At 37.3% G+C, this 22,936-nt stretch overlaps 1 protein-coding gene across 1 annotated transcript in view; it reads right to left on the bottom strand.

The window, feature by feature from the left end:
- Nucleotides 1-504: 504 nt before the first annotated feature.
- The window catches only part of LOC131155290 (suppressor of RPS4-RLD 1), a 94,469-nt gene continuing 72,037 nt past the window's right edge, over nt 505-22,936 (bottom strand). Inside the window, exons 21-23 of the mRNA XM_058108327.1 lie at nt 22,834-22,924; nt 1,554-1,651; nt 505-1,463 (exon numbers count right to left, since the gene is read on the bottom strand). Of these exons, the coding sequence (XP_057964310.1) occupies nt 1,172-1,463; nt 1,554-1,651; nt 22,834-22,924 (481 nt within the window). The 3' untranslated portion in view covers nt 505-1,171. The remainder of the gene's footprint in view (nt 1,464-1,553; nt 1,652-22,833; nt 22,925-22,936) is intronic.

The following is a 22,936-nucleotide window of genomic DNA, read 5'->3' as shown; positions in this document are numbered from 1 at the left end:
TACACCTGGATAAAACTGAGTAGTATTAGACCAAATTGGATATGATAATTATCATACCTATGTATGGAGAAATCATGGACAAGATTAGGATTTGAGTGAATTGTTGTTATTTTTTCAAAAAAAACAATTGCCTTTAGTCTGCCTAAATGTAAACTAGCTAGTAGATAAAGACCAACCAGCACTAGTCCATTTGCAGGCTAAAAGGCACCTTAATTTGAAGGTTTGCCCCAGCTATACACAGTAGTGGCAGTTCTCTCATTTTTTTTTTTTTTTATTTCAGCCACAAAGGGTTCACTAATTCTCATCCCAAAGTTCAACAAATTCATCCACGTCTTTCTTGTTCAACAGTTGTCTCAGAAGCATTCGTAACAAACATAAATTTTTATTGAACCAAACTGTCATAGATAAACAATCATGAATCAACAGGAAAATTGCACTTCATTGCGTACAGGCATGCGAAGTGCAACAACAGAGCATTCAGCATACTTTCTGAATCCTGTGAAATTGTAAAAACCACAAGCTGAACTTTGATAATATATATATATATATGAGATGAAAATCCCAAGTCAATGGAAAATAACTGGGGACAAAAAGGACTGTAATTTCAACCCAGAGATACAACACGATACACCAATATACAACATGCATTACAAGCTTGTTAAAATTTAAGATGGCGAGAAGATGGAATCTTGTCTAAGAGATGATCCAGGTATTCTACAGTAGTCCAGGATTCAACAGAGTAACAAGCTTAGAGATCAACTGCTCAGAATATGTTTGGCTCCTTAAAACGTTCTGCACCAGGGTTAAATTTCAGAAAGCCAGCACATAATTTGGGTGGAACCACTGCAACGCTCCATGGAAATATGAATATTCTGCTGTGTTCACACTTCATTGCATCAGAAATGAAGTGTTCTTCAAAGTACAAGGCACTTGATTATTTCGTATTTATGCACAAGAAATGGATTCATAATTATCATTGTTATTATATCTTCAACTTTCTGTAAGGATCTCTATCATAATTTGTTAATAGGCTGAAGGATGGATCTGAGCCGTCAAATGCCATGGGGAAAAAATGGAATGACTTCATTTGAAGGGGGGCATGAAAAGGTCCCCTAATATTTCAACAGACCTAATAACGCAGCTGCCCTTCTCTCCAATTTCCTTAGAAGGCTCAGTCATCATAAGAGCTTAGAGCAGCAACAACTGATCCCGTCGTTGGGAAAGTGGATGCCACATCTGGATACTCTACCTTCCCAGATGGTGGAACTTTGAGAGATGGATACAACCAACTCTTTACAGAATCCACAAAGGAGTCTGGATCAAAGTCGAGAATTGCTTCCCAGTCCACCTGCAAACCTTGTGGGATGCTCCCAGTGAACTCCATATTAGCAGCCAGAAATAGTCCAAGCAAAACTACAAATCCAACAGCAGCTGAACCTCTTGACAATGGCATAAAATTGTACCTGGGAAATCATCAAGTTCAATAAATATAAACAGCGAGAAATTTTTTGCAGCTGAGTTACCATTTAAACAAATTGAAAATTGTGTTTTACCAGTAAAATGTCATCCTCAAAATTGCATTGCTCACATTTTCAAGCTCGCTAAGATCAGTTGATCCATAAGTTTCACCACAATAAGCATTGCATAAAGCCTGCAAATCAGGAATCAAGCACAGTTAAATTTTATTGTCCAATTCAGCTCTTCATAATTTCAAAATTGCAAGATCTCATCATGGTATATCAATGAAGCAACTTTTTTACTTCTCAACTTTTTACTTCTCATGCAATAAGAGAGAGATGACACGTCAGTTGAAGTTCATAGGTTATTGTTAAAGGTTATTTTAGTCTTTTAGTATTATTATTAAGCGTGTTGGTATGTTAATTAGTGAGAGTTAGTAAAGGTATTATGGTCATTAGAATGTATTTGATTTGTATTATAGATAGAGGGAGAGACCTATCTTCAAGTTAGTTCATTCATTTAATCAAAAATCTCAACATGCTATCAAAGCGTGATCCAACCTAAACCCTATCACATTCAGCCATTGCTGGAAAACACCTTCCTGTCACTTGCCCTTCTCAAATCCACCTCCATCCTTCATTATTTCACAAAACCAACCATATAGCCTAAAACAGAACCCTCTGAAGCCTAACCCTACAAAACCCCATTGCCGGAAAGTGCCTCATGCGCCCCCATGTGCCGGCAGGCTGCCGGCAGTCCCGACCCCACGTGCTGGCACGTGAGAGAGATTCCAGCCATCTTTTTCTTTTTCCTCCACCATGATCTGATTCCTTCCCTAGACCATATTATCAAGCTGTTGAGCATATTTTTTGCTCAAAGATCCAACCTTTTTCAACCATGCTCTCGTGGTAATCTGTTAATTGTAGTTCGGTGTTAGTAAAGGCTCTTTTGTGAGTTCTTGGAGTAGTGGCACTGATTGTAAGTTGAGTTGTGAGATTGTGGCAGTGTATATCAGTTGGTAAGTGATTCACCACGTCCATGGTTGTTTCGTTGCTTCACATTGTTTGTGGTTGTCCTGATCAATTTCGATTATTCTCCTTGTTTGATATTGGTGAGGCTGCTGGTTTGTGAATGTTGGGATGTGGAGTCTATTAATACCAAAAGCATGTTATCTTCATCAATGCCATAGATAACAATTCAAAAGTTGGATGGAAAGAATTATGCTCAATGGTCTTAAACTATTCGGGTTTATTTAGCGGGATTAGGAAAATCATACCACTTGCTCCCTCTTGTGGAATTCAATGAAGCCCCAGATTGCACGAATGTGCATGCATCTAGATACGTGCAAGGAGATTTGGGATTATGCTAAACTTCTATATAGTAGCATTACACGTATATATGATTTATCCCAAGAGTACTTTCAGTTAATAACAAGGAGACAAGAGTATTGCAGATTATTTTGGAGAGATGAAATGTATTCATGAGGAGCTAAACATTGTGCAACCTATAACCATCGACATTCGTGGGATGCAGAAGTAGAGTGAGCATATGACAGTTCTTTGGGTTCTAGCTGGCTTGAGACCCAAGTTTGAGGCAATCCAGTCCAACATACTTAGTAGTGCAGAGTTGCCATCATTGCCGATGTTTATTCTTGCATCCTTCATGCTTCCTTTGGTGCACATTCTCTTGCTCTTGCGTTTGGCTCTAAGAGGACAGCCTTTGCCACACAAGGCGATTGTAGTTCTCTACCAAACAACCAAGAAGTTATCGAGGTGATTCAAGCAGTCCGGGTGGTAGAGATGAACAAGGGTAGAGGCACTCCTCGCAAGTGCACTCATTGTGGATGAGGTAATCATTTAATTGAGCAGTGTTGAGATCTCCATGGTAGACCTTCATGTGTTTCCAATGTAGCCACCACCAACTCCAGACCTTTGGGGCCAAATGAGGGGCAACGTATTGTATCTGTGTCAGAGGAAGAGTATTTCAAGTTCTAGTAGTATCAAGCGTCACAACAAGCTTCTATTCCCATTGCATCTCTTGCCTAAACAGGTAATCCACAGCATGCCTGCAATCTAGTACTTTTCATCCTAGTACTTGGGTTATAAACTTAGCCGCTACTAATCATATCACTGGTATACGTAATTTCTTCTCTCCTCTCCAGTCCTGCAAATTTATCTCGTGTTACTCTTGCTGATGGATCCAGCACTGCCGTTAAGCGAATTAGGATTGTAAATCCCACTAAATCCATGAATTGTTCAGTAACATTCTTCCCTGAATCTGTGGTTACTCAGGATTTGAATACAAGAAAGACGATTGGCGGAGGACGTGAAGCTGGTGGATTTTATCACTTTGAGCCGCTATCCCCTTATAGCCTGCACTGCTGCAGCCATGCCTCTCCAAATTCATTGTCGCCTTAGTCATCCTTCATTGGAAATGTTGAAACATCTAGTTCTTGATTTGAGTTTTGTGTCTAGTCTTGATTGTGAGTCATGTTATTTGGGAAAGAATCATCGTGTCCCTTTTGCTTCCAAAGTCAATAAACGGTTTGCAAGCCCTTTCATGTTAGCCCATTCAAATGTTCGAGGTCCTAGTAGAGTTGTGTCCAAGTTGGGTTTCCGATACTTTGTAACCTTTGTAGATGATTATTCAAGGATGACTTGGCTATATTTAATAAAAGATCGTTCTGAGTTAATTCATATATTTTGTGTCTTTTGTTCTAAAATAAAGACTCAATTTGGTTAGCCATTTTGAATACTTTAGAGTGATGATGCTAAAGAGTATTTCAGTACATAATTCACTACTTATAGGACTCAGTTTGGTATTGTTCACCAATCATCCTTTGCCCACATTCCTCAACTAAATGGGGTTGCAGAGAGGAAAAATAGACATATCCTTGAAATCACTAACCTTACTTTATCAAATGCATGTATCTAAAGTTTTTGGGTACTTATTGCTTGCTATCTGGTCAATTGGATGCCATCCTCTGCTCTTAGTGGTAAAATTTCCTACTCCATTCTCTTTCCTAATTCACCTTTATTTTTCCTACTTCCCATATTCGAGTGTGTGTCCTTTGTTCATCAACTAACTCCAGGAATTGATAAGTTGGATCCTTATGCTATAAAATGTGTCTTTTCGGACTACTCATATACTCAAAAAGGGATATCATTGTTATAGTCCTACGCTGCATTGCCTCTTTGCTTCTGCAAATGTTACCTTTTTTGAGTCTGTACCTTACTACACCTAGTTCCTAAGTGCTTCTAATCTCAATGAGTCTCTTCCTTTGCCTACTCTTCCATATTCTAGTATGTTGTCCTTGCCCAATCAACCATCTATGTCTTCTGTAGTTCGAGTCATCATCATCTCGATCGTCCTAATTTGTAGGTCTATTCACAATGATGGCTCCAAGGAAGAGAATCCCCTCTAGCTTCTACTGCCACAGCTTTGGTTTCCTCGTCCGATGATCACATTTCCCATGATGTTGATCTTCCCATTGTTGTCCACAAAGGTAAACACACATCTACCCAACATCCCATTTCCAACTATGTTTTCTATGTCTTCTTATCACCCTCCTATTATTGTTTTGTTATTGCTCTATCATCAGTTGCCATTCCTAAATCTATTTTAGAAGCCTTATCCCACTCTGAGTGGAGAAACGCCATGGTTGAAGAGAAAAATGCTTTATAGGACAACATTACTTGGGACTTGGTATCTCTTCCTCTTGACAAGTCTGTGGTGGGTTTCACAAGTATACATTGTGAAACCCAAATCTGATGGTTCTGTGGCTCATCTAAAGGCACGTCTTATTGCTAAGAGGTTTGCCCAAGTGTATGGTTTGAATTATTCTGACACCTTTTCTCCGGTTTTCAAACTTACATCAGTCTCCTAGAGCATGGTTTGGTTGATTTAGTGTTGTAGTACTTGAGTTTGGTCTTTGACGGTATGCAGTGGAACACTCTATGTTTTATCAACATACTTCATTGAGTAGGATCCTCCTTGTTGTGTATGTGGATGATATTGTTTTTACACATGATGATGATAAAGGTATTTAGAATCTCAAACTTTTGTTATAGACTAAGTTTCAAACCAAAGATTTGGGACTGTTGAAATACTTCTAAGGTACAGAAGTATCTAGATCTCATATGGAAACTATTTTTTCATAGTGGAGTTCTTGATCAATTAAATAAAACTGGATTATTGGGATCCAAACGAGTATCACACATCGATGCTAACAGCAAGTTAGAGTTGGATATGAGTGATTTGTTGCCTAATCCTAGATGATACCGAAGACTTGTTAGAAAGTTGAATTATCACAATCACTCAGCTGAACATATCTTTTGCAACAAGTGTTGTGAGTCAATTTCTGGATTCTCCGAGGACAAGTCACTAGGGCGTAGTAATGTATCTTGAGATATCACAAAGGTTCACTTGGGAGAGGTCTTTTATATCAAGATCAAGGTCACACTTTGTTGTGAAACGTGTATCAATTATGATGCATAGTACGAAAAACAAAGAGATAGATAAAGCAACAAAAACACACAGATTTAACGAGGTTCGGCAATGTGCTTACATCCACAGGAGCGAGCAGCGGCTGGATTTGACTATATCAAAATAAAAATTACATCATATATATTTATACTAACCCTAGTCGTAAAGAAGTATTAAAAAAATTCCTCAAATACCCCCGTACCGCGGGAGCGTTGCCCTGCACCCCCAACCCATTAATCGTCCCAGCCAATAAAACAATAAATTCTCTGTACACGTGTTCCACTCGATATGAGACACATGCTACAACAATCTCCACCTTGACGAATATTAACCCCTTAGGAGAAAAAGAAACATAACTTGGAACTCCACTTGGGACAATAGGTTAGGACGCCTCCCATCTAGCATCTGGAGACATTAATTAAGTCCGAGCAGTGCTTGGACTTATTTGTGGTAACAGGCTTTGTCAACATGTCTACTGCATTCTCAGAAGTGTGAACTGTCTCAAGCAATAGTTCACCATAAGAAACCAATTCTCAGATCCTATAAAAACTCACATCTATGTGCTTGGTCCTCATATGATACACCTAGTTCTTCGCGAAATAAATGGCACTTTGATTATCACAATGCAACTAAACTCCACCTTACTGATACGCAGCTCCTTGACCAACCTAGTAAGCCACAAAACTTCCTTGGCAACCTCAACCATTGCCATATACTCTGACTCAGTAGGATCTCCAACAAATAGGCGCCCCCACAAGAATGAATACATAACCTGTGGTAGACCTCTTGTCATCCAAGTCCCCTACATAGTCTTCATTCACATATTCCACAACTAAAGGATCACCCTGTTGTCTGCCAAACATGATGTCATAGTGTGTAGTACCTCTCAAGTATCTGAAAATCCACTTGACTGCATCCCAATGTTGTCGTCCCGAATTTCATAGAAACTTGCTCACTACACTAACAACTTGTGCCAAATCCGATCTTATACAAACCATAGAATACATCAAGCACCCCACTGTACTGGTATATGGAACCTTTGACATGTCTTGAACATAATCATCTGTCATCAGGCACTGAGCGGTAAACATTCTGAAATGATTCGCCAAAGGTGTACTCACTGGTTTTGCATTATCTATGTTGAACCTCTTCAATACCCTCTCAACATAGCTACACTGAGATAAGCATAATCTCCTGGAAGCTCTGTCCCTGCGAATCTCCATCCCAAGAATCTTCATGGCCGCACCCAAATCCTTTATGTCAAATTCTTTGCTTAACAAAGTCTTCAACTTATTAACCTCACTCATACTTTTCGCAACAATCAACATATCATCAACATAAAGTAACAAAAAAATACATGAATCATCATCAAGGCTCTTCACATAAACACAACAATCATACTCAGATTTCCTGTAGCCAATCTAGATCATGTAGGAGTCAAATCGCTTGTACCATTGCTTCGGAGACTACTTCAACCCATAAAGTGATTTCCTCAATTTACGGACCAAGTGTCCCTATCCAAGCTGACTAAACCCTTCTGGTTGTACCATGTAAATCAGCTCCACCAAATCACTTTGAAGAAAGGTTTTCTTTACATCCACTTGCTCCAAATGCATATCAAAATTGCGCTAACAAACCCAACACTACCCTGATGGAAGTGTGTCTGACCACAAGGAAGAAGATCTCATCATAGTCAACCCTTTTCCTCTGTGAGTAACCCTTTGCTACTAGACGAGCCTTGAACACTTCTCTCTCTTTTTCCGATACTGCTTCTTTCTTCTTATACACCCATTTGCATCCTATCGCTCTCAACCTATTTTCTTTGTACACGTGTTCCACTCAATATGAGCCACATACTACAACACACTTATATTCAAGGATATACAAATGCAGAGTGAGCTAGGTTGCCTTCCTATAGAAGATCCACAATTGGGTTACAATATCTTGGTTGGCGGTAAATTGGTTTCTTAGAAGAATAAGAAACAAACTGCAGTGACCAAATCAAGTGTTGAATCAAAGTATAGAGCTACAACTCACACTACTTGTTAACTTATTTGGATGAAGAACATGTTGGAAGAATTGAGTTTTCCACATTCTTAGCCCATAAAGTTGATGTGTGATACTCAAGTTGCTCTTCATATTGCCTCCAACTCGTCTTTCATAAGTAAACAAAACACATTGAAGTTGATTGCTATTTTGTTCAGGAGAAGCTTGTGTAGAAGCTCATTACTACCACTTATGTGAATTCAGATACACAACTTCTGATTTGTTTACCAAAGCTTTAGGGGATGCTCGTGTTAAATTTATATGTAACAAGCTAGGAGCATGTGATATTTAAGCTCCAACTTGAGGGGGAGTTTAAAGCTTATTTTAGTCTTTTAGTATTATTATTATTGTGTTAATATGTTAACAAGTGAGAGTGAGTAAAGGTACTATGATCATCAGAACGTATTTGATTTGTATTATAAATAGAGGGAGAGACCTATCTTCAAGTTAGGTCATTAATTTAATCAAAAAAAACCTCAACAATTATCATAGGCTTTTTGGTTCATTTGAATCCGGTTTCATCCCATTAGGGGAAAAAGTGGATTTTCAATTTTTAATCTTTGAGTTTCACCAATGCAGCCAAGGACAGCTGGGACCTAGCCTACATCCTCTAGACTTGTGGGGCAAGAATACACTTCTTCACAACAATAGGCACAAGGGCAAAGAGCAAGTTCGCATGTTGCAGATGTCAAGATTTTTTTTTAACTTTTTTTTTTTTTTTTATCTTTTTATGTGTCCATATTATATTTTAGGGCTCGCTATAAAAAGAAATTAATTTCCCTAAAATCTTATTCCCCATGAGCGGCAAAATGGGTCAACGGCCAAATAGGTAATGAGTGAGTTAAACAGTTTTGGAATTAAGTTAACCCATTTATCAATGAGTGGCCCGTCCAATTAATAAAGAGGTTACAAATGGGTATCTACTAGAAGTTAGAATAAATTTAGTTTATATATTTTTCTGAAAATTTCAACATACTTTTGGAACTACGGAAGAATATTGCACTCTCTCTTTCCATATGTCTGACTCATATTTTAGGGTTCTTCATAGAATTTTTTCTCTAAAATCTTACTCTCTTCCTAAGGGACTAAGGGTGGCACAATGGGTTAATGGCCAAGCAGATAATTACTGAAGGTTAAACAAGTTATGATTTAAATTAATAAATTTAAAAATGAATGAACAACAATATAAACCAAATGGTCATGCCCATCTAATTAATTAACGAATTGCAAATGGGCATCATTAAGAAATTATAATAAATTTATTTTATACAATTTCTTTGATATTTTAACATATATATGTGGAACAGAAGAATGTTGCACATATTGAAAACACACTTATTTCTTATTTTATTGTTAGCAACAAATAAGAAGTCTTTAAGTAACTCATAAGGAAATCTCATAAAGAAATCTTTAAATGACTTATAAAGTAGTCTTATAAAGAAATATAATTAGTGTTAGCCTTAGTGGCTAAAGTATCCCAATCCAGTTAATTTTGATGATAACAACCCATTCGTGACCCTCAAGACTAACCAACCTATGCACTCTAGTTCAATATAGAACAACAAGTTGATACTAAAGCAAGCATAAGGATCAGACAAACTCTGATGAAGCAATGAGCAAAAGCATACACAAGGAATACTCAATGCACAACCAACTGAAGTCTACATGAAGTCTTATATGTATATTGGGTTGTGTGTAAGGTAGGAAATTCCTATAACTCTTGTGGAATGATGTTGGTAAGAATATTTAGCAAGAGTTGAGCAATTGCATTTGCATGATAGTTTATAGGATATCATTAACAAACTCAACAAGTTTTCAAATGCATTTTATACAAGATATCCTATACTTAACAAATTTTTATAAGGACAAGTTTTAAAAAAGATTAGTATTTTAATATATCATAAACTTGATCCCCATTTTGTTTAAACAATGGTTAAGCACCCAAAGGAATGGAACGAATCAAGTGCTTAGACGGTTTCTAGAAAAAAGGCCAAAATAAGTCTAGCCTACAAGAAACTGTCGATGGTTTGGGAGAGCCCTGAAAAACCGTTAATGGTTTTATATGGAGGCGGACTATAATAAATGCACTGAAAACAGCTAGTTTTTTATTTTTCTTGCCTCAATAAATGCCCAACGACTAGCCAACGGCTAGTTCGTCTCCTTGGCCATAAGTATACCCCTTTAGCATTCATTGAACACATTGATTGAGCACTTGTTGTTTAAAAAGTTAGTTGAAGCATTCATTCTTGTCTTTCACTTGCTCAAAGCACTCTTGCTACTTATTCTTGGTTACACATCATTTGCAACATAGAGTAGTGTGAGGTTTATACTTGTATTATCAGCTCAAGAAGGAGCATTTCATATTGTATCTACTTGCTTTGATTCATTGTATTTGGAGGTTCTTTGTGAACCATTGGTAAGGTGTGTCTGCGAAAAACGTCTATTCACCCCCCCTCCTCTAGACGCACACTAGGGCCGACAAGTGGTATTTGAGCGAGTCGCTTGACCTTCGGAGTAACATCTAGAGCGCAAAGATCAAATGGCGGACATGTTTGCCCAAGGGCAATCTGTTAACCATCCACCAAAATTCAGCGGAAGCAACTATCCGACATGGAAAGACCGAATGACAATCTTCATCCAAGTATACGATTTGAAAATGTGGAATGCGATCACCGAAGGAGATTACATATTTAAAGATGACAAAGGTGAGCTCATACCAATCGGGAAGCTATCGGACGCCGACTCAAAGTTGGTTCAACTAAATTTCAAAACAAAAAATTTTCTCTATTGTGTCATAAGTGATAAAGAGTACAACCGTATTTGCGGATGCAACACCACAAAGGAGATGTGGGAAAAAGCTCCAGGTAACGTATGAAGGTACATCTCAAGTTAAAAAGTCAAAAATTTATATGTTGGTTAACGAATATGAAAAATAGAAGAAGGTGAGTCAATTACTTCCATGTTTACACGATTTACACATATAACGAATGGCTTGAAAGCACTTGGTAGGGAATACTCTATGGAAGACAATGTGCAAAAAGTGTTTCGTTCATTGCCTGAGTCGTGGCATGCAAAGTTTATGGCAATTGAAGAAGCAAAGGACCTATCTATAGTCACTTTTGATGAACTCATCGCGTATCGCACGACTTATGAGACCAAGAAGAAGAATGCTACAACTGAAGTAGAAAAGCCGAAAAAGACAATGAATATGGCTTTAAAGATAGCAAGCAAAAAGGAAATTGTGGAAGAAGAGAGCGACAATGATAAAGAAATTGCTCTCATCACTAGGAAGATTAGAAGATTTTTATTGAACAAAAAGGCCGGTAAGCAAAAAGACAAAGGAGAATCAAGCATGAGGTACTTCAATTGCAAGAAGGTCGGACACCGTATAGTTGAATGTCCCCAATTCAAAAAGGACAACAATCAACAAGGAGATAAAAAGAAATATAAGGCCATGAATGCAACCGAGTGGGATGAGCTCGATAGACTCTCTACCGACGGAGAAAACAAAGAAGAAGTTGCAAACTTTTGCTTCATGGCAGATAAGCAAGATGAGGTAAATTCTGATGACGATTACTCTACTTCATATGATGAGTTAGAAGAAACTTGTAGAAAACTTTATAATGAATTAATTGCAACTAAAAGGAGAAATAAACATCTTAAAGAAACACACTCAAAATGCAAAAGAAAAGAAGTATGTTTTTGTTTTTCTTTAAAGGAAGAAAATGCTTCTTTGAATACAAAAATTGAAGAACTTAATGAAAGTTCTCGAATAGTGAGTTTTTCCAAAAGAAAATCGAAAATTTGAAAAATCAAATTAATGAAAGTGTTGAGGAAAACTCGTCTTTGAAAAAGAAAATTGAGGACCAAAGCAAGATTATTTACAAGTTTGCAAATGGAAAGGAGAATTTTGACAAATTGCCTGGGGCTCAAAGATTTGGAATTTTCAAAAAAGGTTTAGGTTATGGTTTTTCATCATCCAAATCTATTGGTTTTACAAATCTATGTGTCAAAAGAAACTCATTACCAAACAAAAATCCAGCACCCAAACCAAACCCTCTGCATGCTAATAAAACTTTGCCTATACTGTGAAAGAAAAGGTCATGTACGCTTCACTTGTCCTTTTAGAGGAAACAAAGGAAAAGGAAAGAAGTACGAATGGGTGATCAAGAACACTAACCCCATAAGACCCAAGGAAAATTAGGTACCAAAACAAATCACCTAATTCATTTGCAGGTTTGCTTGAAGACCTCTTCGATAAAGAATAAGTGGGTCCTTGACAACAGGTGTTCAAGGCACATGACGGGAGACATCAGCAAATTCACTTCTCTTTCCTACAAGAAAGAAGGGCTCATAACGTTTGGAGACAACGCCAAGGGAAGAATCATCAATAAAGGTAAAATAGGTATTCATCTCTATCTATTGATAATGTTGCATTTGTAGATAAGCATAACTTGTTGAGTGTTAGTCAACTATGCGATAAAGGACTAAATATTGTATTTCAATCTACGCAATGCTTAATAACTGACTTTAATGGAAATACTATCTTAGTGGACAAGCATGAATCAAACATCTACACCATTGAATTTGATGATATTAATTCTTGTGATATTAGATGTTTGGCCATAACAAGTGAAACTAGTTGGCTATGGCATAGGAGGTTAGGTCACGCTAGCATGGACCTTTTGCATAGATTATCTTCTAAAGAACTAGTGAATGGCTTGCCTAAGGACAACTATATTAAAGACAAAGTGTGTGATGCTTGCCAATATGGAAAACAAAGTAAATCACCTTTCAAAACCAAGAAAATGATTTCCACATCAAGACCTCTAGAATTAATACACCTTGATTTATTTGGGTCAATTGATGTTGCAAGCATAAATGGAAAATTATATGCATTTGTTATTGTTGATGATTTCTTAAGATTTTCGTGGGTTATTTTTCTAGCAAACAAAAGTGACATGCAGTGCTTTTATTCACCTTTGTGGAAAAGTACAAAACAAAAAAGGTATGCCCATTATCCACATTAGGAGTGATAGGGGAAGAGAATTTAGAAACCAAGAATTAGAAGAGTTTTGTAATGAAAATGATTATTCACACAGCTTTCCGCACCTAAAACTCCACAACAAAACGGAGTAGTTCAAAGAAAGAACCGAACGCTCCAAAAAATGGCTAGAATAATGCTTAATGAACATAAACTTCCAAAATATTTTTGGGTTGAAGTTGTTAGTATAGCTTGCTATGTTAGTAATCGTGTCATTATTAGATCCAAAATAGGCAAAACCCCATATGAGATATGGAAGGGTAGAAAACCAAACATCTCACGCATCAAGGTCTTTGGATGCAAATGCTTTATTTTAAATGATAGAGACCACTTAGCAAAATTTAACTCAAAATCCGATGAAAGGATTTTCCTAGGGTATGCTATAAATAGTAAAGCTTATAGAGTATTTAATAAAAGGACCCAAACTAATCAAGAATCAACACATGTTATTTTTAAAGAAACTAACCCATATGCACCCAAAGTAACAGTTGACTTAGATGAACAAGTAACAACCATGAGAGTTGAAAGGGAACTTGAGCAACTTGATATAAATGATGAACAAGATGAAAATTCCCAAGATATCAAAAATGATCATCAGGAGTCATCACCTAAGGAAGATTCTGTAAGACCTGAAGAAGAAAATCAGAAACTCCCTAGAGCTTGGAAATTTGTTAAAAACCACCCAATTGATCTCATCACAGGTAATCCATCGCAAGGAGTTAGTACTAGGTCACACTTGAGAAGCGGATGTAATCATATTACCTTCGTGTCCCAAATAGAGCCTAAGAACTTTGGGGAGGCTGAAAAATGACAAGAGTTGGATCATCGCCATGCAAGAAGAACTTGACCAATTCGAAAGAAACAAAGTATGGGAATTGATTCCTAAACCCAAGAACACAACGATAATAGGCACAAAATGGGTGTTCAGGAATAAGAAATATGAATATGGTAACATTGTGAGAAACAAAGCTAGATTGGTTGCAAAAGGGTATAATCAACAAGAAGGAATTGATTACGATGAAACTTATGCCCCTGTTGCAAGACTTGAGGCTATTAGGATGTTACTTGCTTTTGCATGTTTCAAAGATTTCATATTATTTCAAATGGATGTAAAGAGTGTCGTTCTAAATGGATACATAGAAGAAAAAGTCTATGTCAAGCAATCCCCAGGTTTTGAGAGTCATACTCACCCTGAATATGTATTTAAACTCTCAAAAGCCCTATATGGACTTAAGCAAGCACCAAGAGCATGGTATGAATGCTTACGTAAGTTTCTCTTAGAAGATGGTTGCACAAGAGGACAATTTGATACTACCTTGTTCTTAAAACATAAGGGAAATGATATGCTTGTCATACAGATTTATGTAGATGATATCATTTTTGGTGCTACAAATGAAAACATGTGTAAAAAATTTGCCCGAACTATGCAGGAAACATTTGAGATGAGTATGATGGGCGAATTAACCTTCTTCCTTGGCTTGCAAATAAAACAAATTAAGAATGGAATATTCATTAATCAAGCCAAGTACATCAAGGACATGCTTAAGAAATTTGGACTTGGAATAGGAAAAACAAAAGCAACCCCTATGAGCATAACAACAAAACTTGATAGTGATGAAAATGGGAAGAATGTTGACCAAAAATTATATAAAGGGACGATTGGTAGTTTACTATACCTCACTTCTAGCAGGCCAAACATTATGTTCAGTGTTTGCTCGTGTGCTAGATTCCAATCATGTCTCAAAGAGTCACATCTAAATGTTGTTAAGAGAATATTTAGGTACTTAGCAGGAACACATGATTTAGGGCTCTTTTACCCTAAGAATGCTCCATTTGATCTCACCTGCTATTCAGATGCTGACTATTGGGGGGGGGGGGGGGGGTGCAAAACCGATAGAAACGGCACTAGTGGTACGTGTCACTTTCTGGGACACTCACTTGTTTCATGGTTTTGCAAGATGCAAACCTCAATTGCCCTTTCAACCACCGAGGCTGAATATATAGCAGCCGGTAGTTGTTGTGCTCAAGCGTTGTATATGAAGCAGCAACTAGAGGATTTCAAAATTTTAATAAAGGGTACACCAACCCATTGTGACAATACTAGTACCATCAACATCTCAAAAAATTTGTGTCTGCACTCTAAGACTAAACACATTGAAATCCGACATCATTTTATTCGAGACCACGCACAAAAGGGGGACATTGCATTAGTATACATAAGTACCAAAAATCAATTAGTCGATATTTTGACTAAACCCCTAAACGAAGAGAGATTTAATAAAATTAGACATGAGTTGGGTATGTGCACTTCAAAGGATCTATGATTAAAACACCCAAATCATTTTATTCTTAAGTGGCTCAAAATTGAATTCCAAGGCAGCAGTTTTAACTACATTCGTCGACGAGCCAGAGGCTCTCGTCGACGAGAATTAAAGAGTCACTCGTCGACTATAGTATTTCACACGTTGACGATCGGTAAGGAACCACTCATCAACTAGCGTATGTCACTCGTCGACGAGTCCTGTTAGGGCAATTAAAATTCTAGCGCACCAAATCTAAACTCTATACGCCCCATTCCCCTGTCTCCTATGTCCCAATCTCCAAATCTCTTGAATCCCTAAGCACCAAACTACTCCATGGCACCCCGATCCAAGAGAAGACTGCCAGCTCTTCCCAACAACCTGAGATACGCGAGGGCTCTTCTCAGAACCCCTCATCCGAGCAAGCACGCAAAGGTACAAGTGGGCGATTTGTGTCTTCCGAGGCTGCATTCCGCTACAACGGCGACATTCTAAGCGGAATATCATTCACGGTAAGATCGTTCCAGAACAATTTCTTGAGGATAATTTCTCCACATTATTAGGGAAAATCAAAGAAATTGTTTGGGACGCACTGTTTACATTACATGAACCTGTCTCTGTCGATTTAGTCCAAGAATTTTATGCGAATTTTGTTTAGTCCTCCCGTGGTTGTGTGGCCTACTCTACCGTTAACGGGAAATTGATTTGGTTATCAAACCAAACCTTTTCTGAGGTTTTAGGATGCCAGTTTTACCCTGTTCAAAGCCTTCCCAAGGCAGCGTGGCCTTCAGGGTATGATTGGTTCGATACACACGAGGCTTTGAAGTTAGTGACGAATGACCCCGATATTCCTAAAGTTGCAAAACCGAAATCTAAGGACCTTACGGTTGAATTCCGAATCCTGCACCATATGATTACGTATAATCTCTCGCTACGCAAGGGCGGGCGAGATTGGGTGACCTTAGGTGATATCTTTGCCATGTATTTTCTGTGGAATGGCCGGGGCATATATTTGCCAACTATTATTGTACAACATATGGAAGAGGATTTAAAAAGAACAAAGGGGTGCTTGCCATATGGGCGCCTGCTTACCAAATTCTTTGATCATTTTAATATCCTTCAAGCCGGCATGCCAAGTGTTGTACCTTCACAGGAAGAGATTTACTCTGAGGCTACCCTTCACCGAATGCATTTCGTATGGGATGAGTAGGATAGGATTTGGAAGAAATCTGCCGAACTGGCTAACGAGCCGGTAGATGAAATGGAAGCTACTATGGAAGAAGACACAACAGCCGAAGGACAGCCAATTGATCCCATTTTGGAACGTATTGACAGACTTGAACTAGAGATGGCATCCATGCGGCAGGAACACTGCGCAGCCACTCAAGCTCAAGAAGCTTATATAACTCACGTCAATTCTAATTTAGCTGCGATTCTTGAGCATCTCAACCACAACCCATAGGATGCTCTCGTTTCTTTTTAATGATGGCAAAGGAGGAGAAGAAAAAGAAATTGTATTATGAGAAGAAAGTTTTTTTTAAGAAAGTTTTTTTTAGAAAGAAAGAAATACTGCTGTTATGTTGCTACTGTTTGCATCATTTTGTTGGGTTGATGCAAATCATCTTGTCCTAGATATTTGTCTTGACTATGTTATGAATATGATTGTTAGCACTATTTTATAATGCAAATGAGTACACGCCAATGAAGAACAACTTCTTGTGGGGAAGCCCGTTGTGCTTAGCTAATATCTTACGCTTAATTTAACTGCTTGTCTGGTTGGACTTACTGAACTGATTGTGATTGGCTATACTAAATTGTTTGTGTTGAATTTACTAATTGACATTGGGAATATTGCTGAAATGTTGTGTATACTGAACTGCTTAAATCAATTAGGTTTGTACCATGATCTTTAAGGAAAAATGTTTTATTTACAAACAACATGCTACCAAAATTTTGTTTGATTTTTCCAAAATAAAATATGATATGATGGTCATAAAGTGCATACATTAAAGGGAAGGAATTATTACATTATTTTTCAAACATGTATGCATATTTTAAGGGGGAGCATTTTTTTTAAGAAAAATCTTTCAAAAGAACACCAATGGTTTGCCATCATCAAAAAGGGGGATGTTGTTAGCCCTAGTGGCTAAGGTTTTTCATTCTAGCTTGTTTTGATGATTTCGTAGTGTCCCTCAAGGTATCTAATCGAGTCCAGTTCAGGTAGACAGGACAACATCCAAGTAAGCACAAGGTTCAGAAATATATTAAAGAAGCAATGAGCAAAAGGTCATTATCAAAGTTCAACGCATGGAACACCCGAAGCACAACAAACCAAAGCATATGTGAAAACTTAAAATGTTTGTATAATTGTGTGTGAGGTAGGAACTACTTTGTAACTCTTATGCATGTGATTTGTTCAAGAATACATTGTAAGAGCTAAGCAATTGCATCTGCATTTAGTTCATAGTAGCTTAGAACATTATAACCGAGTTAACACATGCATACCAAGTCACACACTGCATAAGATGTCAAAATGAGTTTCAAAATAAGTTTTATTAACAAGATATCTTACATTGGGTAAAAACTACACTTGGACAAGGTTGGAACATAATTAGAAGTATACATGTCATTTGAACTTGTCCTAGCACATTTAGATATTTATGTAGTAAAGAAAAGGGACTCGTCAACGAGAACAGGGGACTCGTCAACTAGTATATACAAGGGACTCGTCGATGATAGCAGGGGACTCGTCAACTAGGAGATCCTGAGACCACTTGAGATTGAAGAGGCGACTCGTCGACGAGACCAGGGGACTAGTCGACTAGTGTATAAAGGTGACTCGTCGACGTGAATAGGGGACTCGTCGAAGAGATACCGAGACCTGTCTCAAACCTGCAGAGAAGACTCGTCGACGATAGCAAGGCACTCGTCAACTAATGCATGTGTATGACTCGTCAACTAGTCCATGGACTCATCGACGAGTGGCTTCGAGCAGACTGTAATAAATGCACGATAACGGCTAGTTTTTTCCTTGTCTCTTCTCCATTAATGCCCAACGGCTAGCCAAGGACATGCTCGTCTTCTTGGCAATAAATATACCTCATTACCATTCATTTTACATTGATTGAGCATTTTGGTTGTTGAGAAAAATTAGTGAAGCATTCATTCTAGGTTTTCATATTGCTCAAGCTCTCTTGCACTCTATTCTTGTTTACACATCACTCGCAAAAGAGAGTAGTGTGAGGTTTCTACTTGTAATATCAGCTTAAAAAGGAGCATTTCATAGTGTAACCACTTGCCTTTAATTCATTATATTTGGAGGTTCTTTGTGAGCCATTGAAAGGTGTTTCTTGGTGAACACCTTGGTGTAAGCTCTTGGTGAGCAGCTGGGTTGTGTACCTTTGTTGTAAAGGCTTCTCCGGCTTGAAAAGAAATTCTTTAGTGGATTTGAGAATCCTTGGCTTGGTGCAAAGGCGTGGACGTAGGCTTGGAGCCGAACCACGTTAAATCGATGTGTTGAGTTTCTCTCTCCCTCATCTTGTTATTTGTTGTGATTATTTGCTTTGTCAATATTGTGATATTTTTCACTTGCTTCTTGTCGGCCCTAGTGTGCGTCTAAAGGGGGGTGAATAGACGTTTTTCGCAGACAAGATTGCTACAAAATAAAAACTTTGACAAGAAGCAAGTAAAAAATATCACAATAAATGACAAAACAAATAATCACAACAAATAACAAGATGAGGGAGAGAGAAGCTACAGACGGCGATTTAACGTGGTTCGGCTCCAAGCCTACGTCCACGCCTTAGCACCAAACTAAGGATTCCCAAATCCACTAAAGAATCTCCTTTCAAGCCGAAAACGCCTTTACAACAAGGGTACACAACCCAACTGCTCATCAAGAGCTTACACCAAGGTGTTCGCCAAGAAGCACCTTTCAATGGCTCACAAAGAACCTTCAAATGTAATGAATTAAAAGCAAGTGGTTACACTATGAGATGCTCCTTCTTAAGCTGATATTACAAGTAGAAACCTCACACTACTCTCTTTTTCAAGTGATACGTAAATAAGAATAGAGTGCAAGAGAGCTTTAGCAATATGAAAACCTAGAATGAATGCTTAACTAATTTTTCTCAACAACCAAAATGCTCGATCAATGTAAAATGAATGGTAATGAGGTATATATATTGCCAAGAAGATGAGCATGTCGTTGGCTAGCCATTGGGCATAATGGAGAAGAGACAGAGCAAAAACTAGCTGTTCACGCATTTATTGTAGTCTGCTCGAAACCATTCGTTGACAAGTTTATGGACTAGTCGACGAGTGCCCTGCTATCATCGACAAGTCTTCTCTGTAGGCCTCAAACAGGTCTCGGTATATCTTTGTCGACGAGCCTCATGTTCACGTCGACGAGTCTCCTTTATACACTAGTCGATGAGTCCCCTACTATCATTGACAAGTCCCCTATATATACTAGTCGACGAGTTCCCTGTTCTCGTCGACGAGTCCCTTTGTTTTACTACATAAATAAGTATCTAAATGTGTTAGGACAAGTTCAAATGACATGTATACTTCTAATTATGTTCCAACCTTGTTCACGTGTAGTTTTTACCCATTGTTGGATGTCTTGTTAATAAAACTTATTTTGAAACTCATTTTGACATCTTATGCAGTGTATGACTTGGGATGCATGTGTTAACTCGGTTATAATGTTCTAAGCTACTATGAACTATATGCAGATGCAATTGCTCAACTCTTACAATGTATTCTTGAACAAATCACACGCATAAGAGTTACAAAGTAGTTCCTACCTCACACATAATCATACAAATATTTTAAGTTTTCACATATGCTTTGGTTGGTTTTGCTTCGGGTGTTCCATGCGTTGAACTTTGATAATGACCTTTTTCTTGTTGCTTCTTTAATATATTTTTGAACCTTGTGCTTACTTGAATGTTGTCCTGTCTACCTAAACTGGACTCGATAATATCGATCAGATACCGTGAGGGACACTAATGGGTTGAAATCATCAAAACAAGCTAGAATGAGAAACCTTAGCCACTAGAGCTAACAGGGTGGTTCTTGGTGAACACCTTGATAGAGCTCTTGGTGAGCAGCTGGGATTTGTTCCCTTGTTGTAAAGGCTTCTCCGGATCGAAAGGAGATTCTTTAGTGGATTTGGGAATCCTTGAATTGGACTCAAGGCGTGGACGTAGGCTGGATGCCGAACCACGTTGACATCGCAGTCTCAAGCTCTTCTCTCCTTATCTCTTTTACTTTGCTTGCTTATGTTTATTTGCTTTGAAATATATTGTGGTATAATACCCTTGCTTCTGGCCAAGATATTTTTGTGTCAGTAGAAAAAATTTATATAACCGCAAAAGACGTCGACTCATCCCCCCTCCCTCTAGATGCACACCCAGGCCAACAATTAGCACACTTATGTGACTTGCAATCATGGTCTCAAATTTCCATGAAATTTTAAAATTTTCCATTGAAATTTCCGGTTTCCATCACCCTCGAAATTGAAATGGTAGTCGATTTCCGTCTTGCTTAATTTCCATCGAAATTTCAACAAATCATTTACAATTTATCGAAATCTTGAAATTTTAGCAAAACTTGTCAAAATTTTAACTATGCAATGAAATTTCATCAGAATTCAAATGAGAGATTTAGGAGTGAAGTAAAATTTCTCTCTTAATTTATTTTATTTATTTTTATCGAAACAAAAGATTATTACAAGTGCTTTTGAAATTATATGAAAAAGTAAACTTACAACAACATTTTATTTGACCATTCGTGTCTATATTATCATTATTTGTATAATTAATAAATTTAAATAATTTATTAATTTCATTTGTATTAACTGAATATGTTTAATACACATTTTCTTACAAATATGTTTGATACATATACTATATTACAACTTTTCCACCTCATACACAACATAGATGTATTTAACTTGTAATATATTAGTCCTAAACTTACATTATTATGTTTGTTAACCATTTTTAAAGTTTCACAAAGAATTCCATGTTTTACTACTAATATCCGTTATTTTTTCAAATCGAAATCGAATTTGACATCGAAATCAAAATTTTTATCGAAATTTCCATATTTTGAGAGCTTCGAAATTTGAGTCAAAATCGAAATTTAAGAACTTTCTTGCAATAATCTAATGAGTTGTTGTCTAAAGAAGAAAAATTAATTACAAGCATTATATATAATATTATATGGTGCCTATTAATGATGGCTTGACATTTACAAGCTTGATTTCAATTATTTATGTATTTTTATTTGAAAATTATTATCCTATCATACTTGTAAGTTTATTGACAGCAACCAATTTTTATTCATTCCTCCTTTAAGTGAAGACTTATCGTAGTTTGAATAATTTGGAAGTTCTCAGTCTATGTTTCTCCAATATAATCATGGAAATATGAAGTTCTCAGTCTATGTTTCTCCAATATAATCATGGAAATATAAAGTACGTTTAATCTGGGATCCAAGTGAACTCATTTTGTACAAATCCTATCACGTAAAGTCAATTCACATAATGAAGATTACTTCATGTCTAAAGGATAAAGCTGGATCTTACATATTGCAGAATATGGCCCCATCAGTTGCAATTGAGCGTGGGAAAAACAAAAAGTTTGTAAGATTAAAATTCATTACTCATGTCTTCTGAAAGTCATGGTTCCTAACAGATGATATTTAAACTGACCAACAGTGAAAGCACCCAATATCTAGTCAGACTAAAACCGCCTCTCTTCCTGAAATTATGGTTCCTAACAGATGACATTTTAATGTGACCGATAATAAAAAACAGAGTTCTCTATTACCACTTCCAGTTTAATGGAGTCCATCTGGCTTGACATTTTTTTAATAACATAAAAATTACATCACTGAGAAAAAACAAAAACAAGGAGGATCAATCATCATCCCAAAACACAACTAGTTAAACCAAGAAATCTATGACCTAGTAAAATTTCAAAAGGTGTAAATTTCAAGGTAAAACACATGACTTAAACTCATATTCCATTTTGAAAGTAGCACAAAAAAATTTTCACGCAAGGGAAAAGGAAGACCATGCAACAGTGGAAACCATTTCATCAATTTATATCAGTTGCATTCTGGCACCATATTAAATGCCAAGAGGACTGCTAGGAGCAGTTGCTCGAAGTCTCCCTATACTCGCTCTTTATGATAGGGTCCACTTGGTCATTTTCTTGAAACATAATAGGGGATAATCATTTGAAATGATTTTTATTTAAAAAACAAATGAAAAGTAGAAATAGGGAAGAAATATGAATCCCCTTGGAAACCCAAAACATGAGAAATCCAACTGTGGTCAATTTTATTTTTGAAAGCAATACCAAGTGACCCAGTCATAGGGCAAGCCCACAAGGAGACTATATGAAGAAACTGTTCTTCGCAGACATCTAAATGCCAAAATGAAAAGGAAGAGCAATTGTCTTGAGTTAGAGGTCAAGAGGGACATACTTCCCATGCCATTGTCATTTCTGCATCAAAATCATCCCATCTAGAAGGTGTACAAGGTGTTGTAATTGCGAAGTCAAATCCACATTCTCCCCTGGAAGAGTTA

The sequence above is a fragment of the Malania oleifera genome, chromosome 1, assembly GCF_029873635.1.
Source record: "Malania oleifera isolate guangnan ecotype guangnan chromosome 1, ASM2987363v1, whole genome shotgun sequence".
Classification (NCBI taxonomy): domain Eukaryota; kingdom Viridiplantae; phylum Streptophyta; class Magnoliopsida; order Santalales; family Ximeniaceae; genus Malania; species Malania oleifera.
Note: the sequence above shows the minus strand (reverse complement) of the source record. Positions and strands in the feature narration are given on the sequence as shown.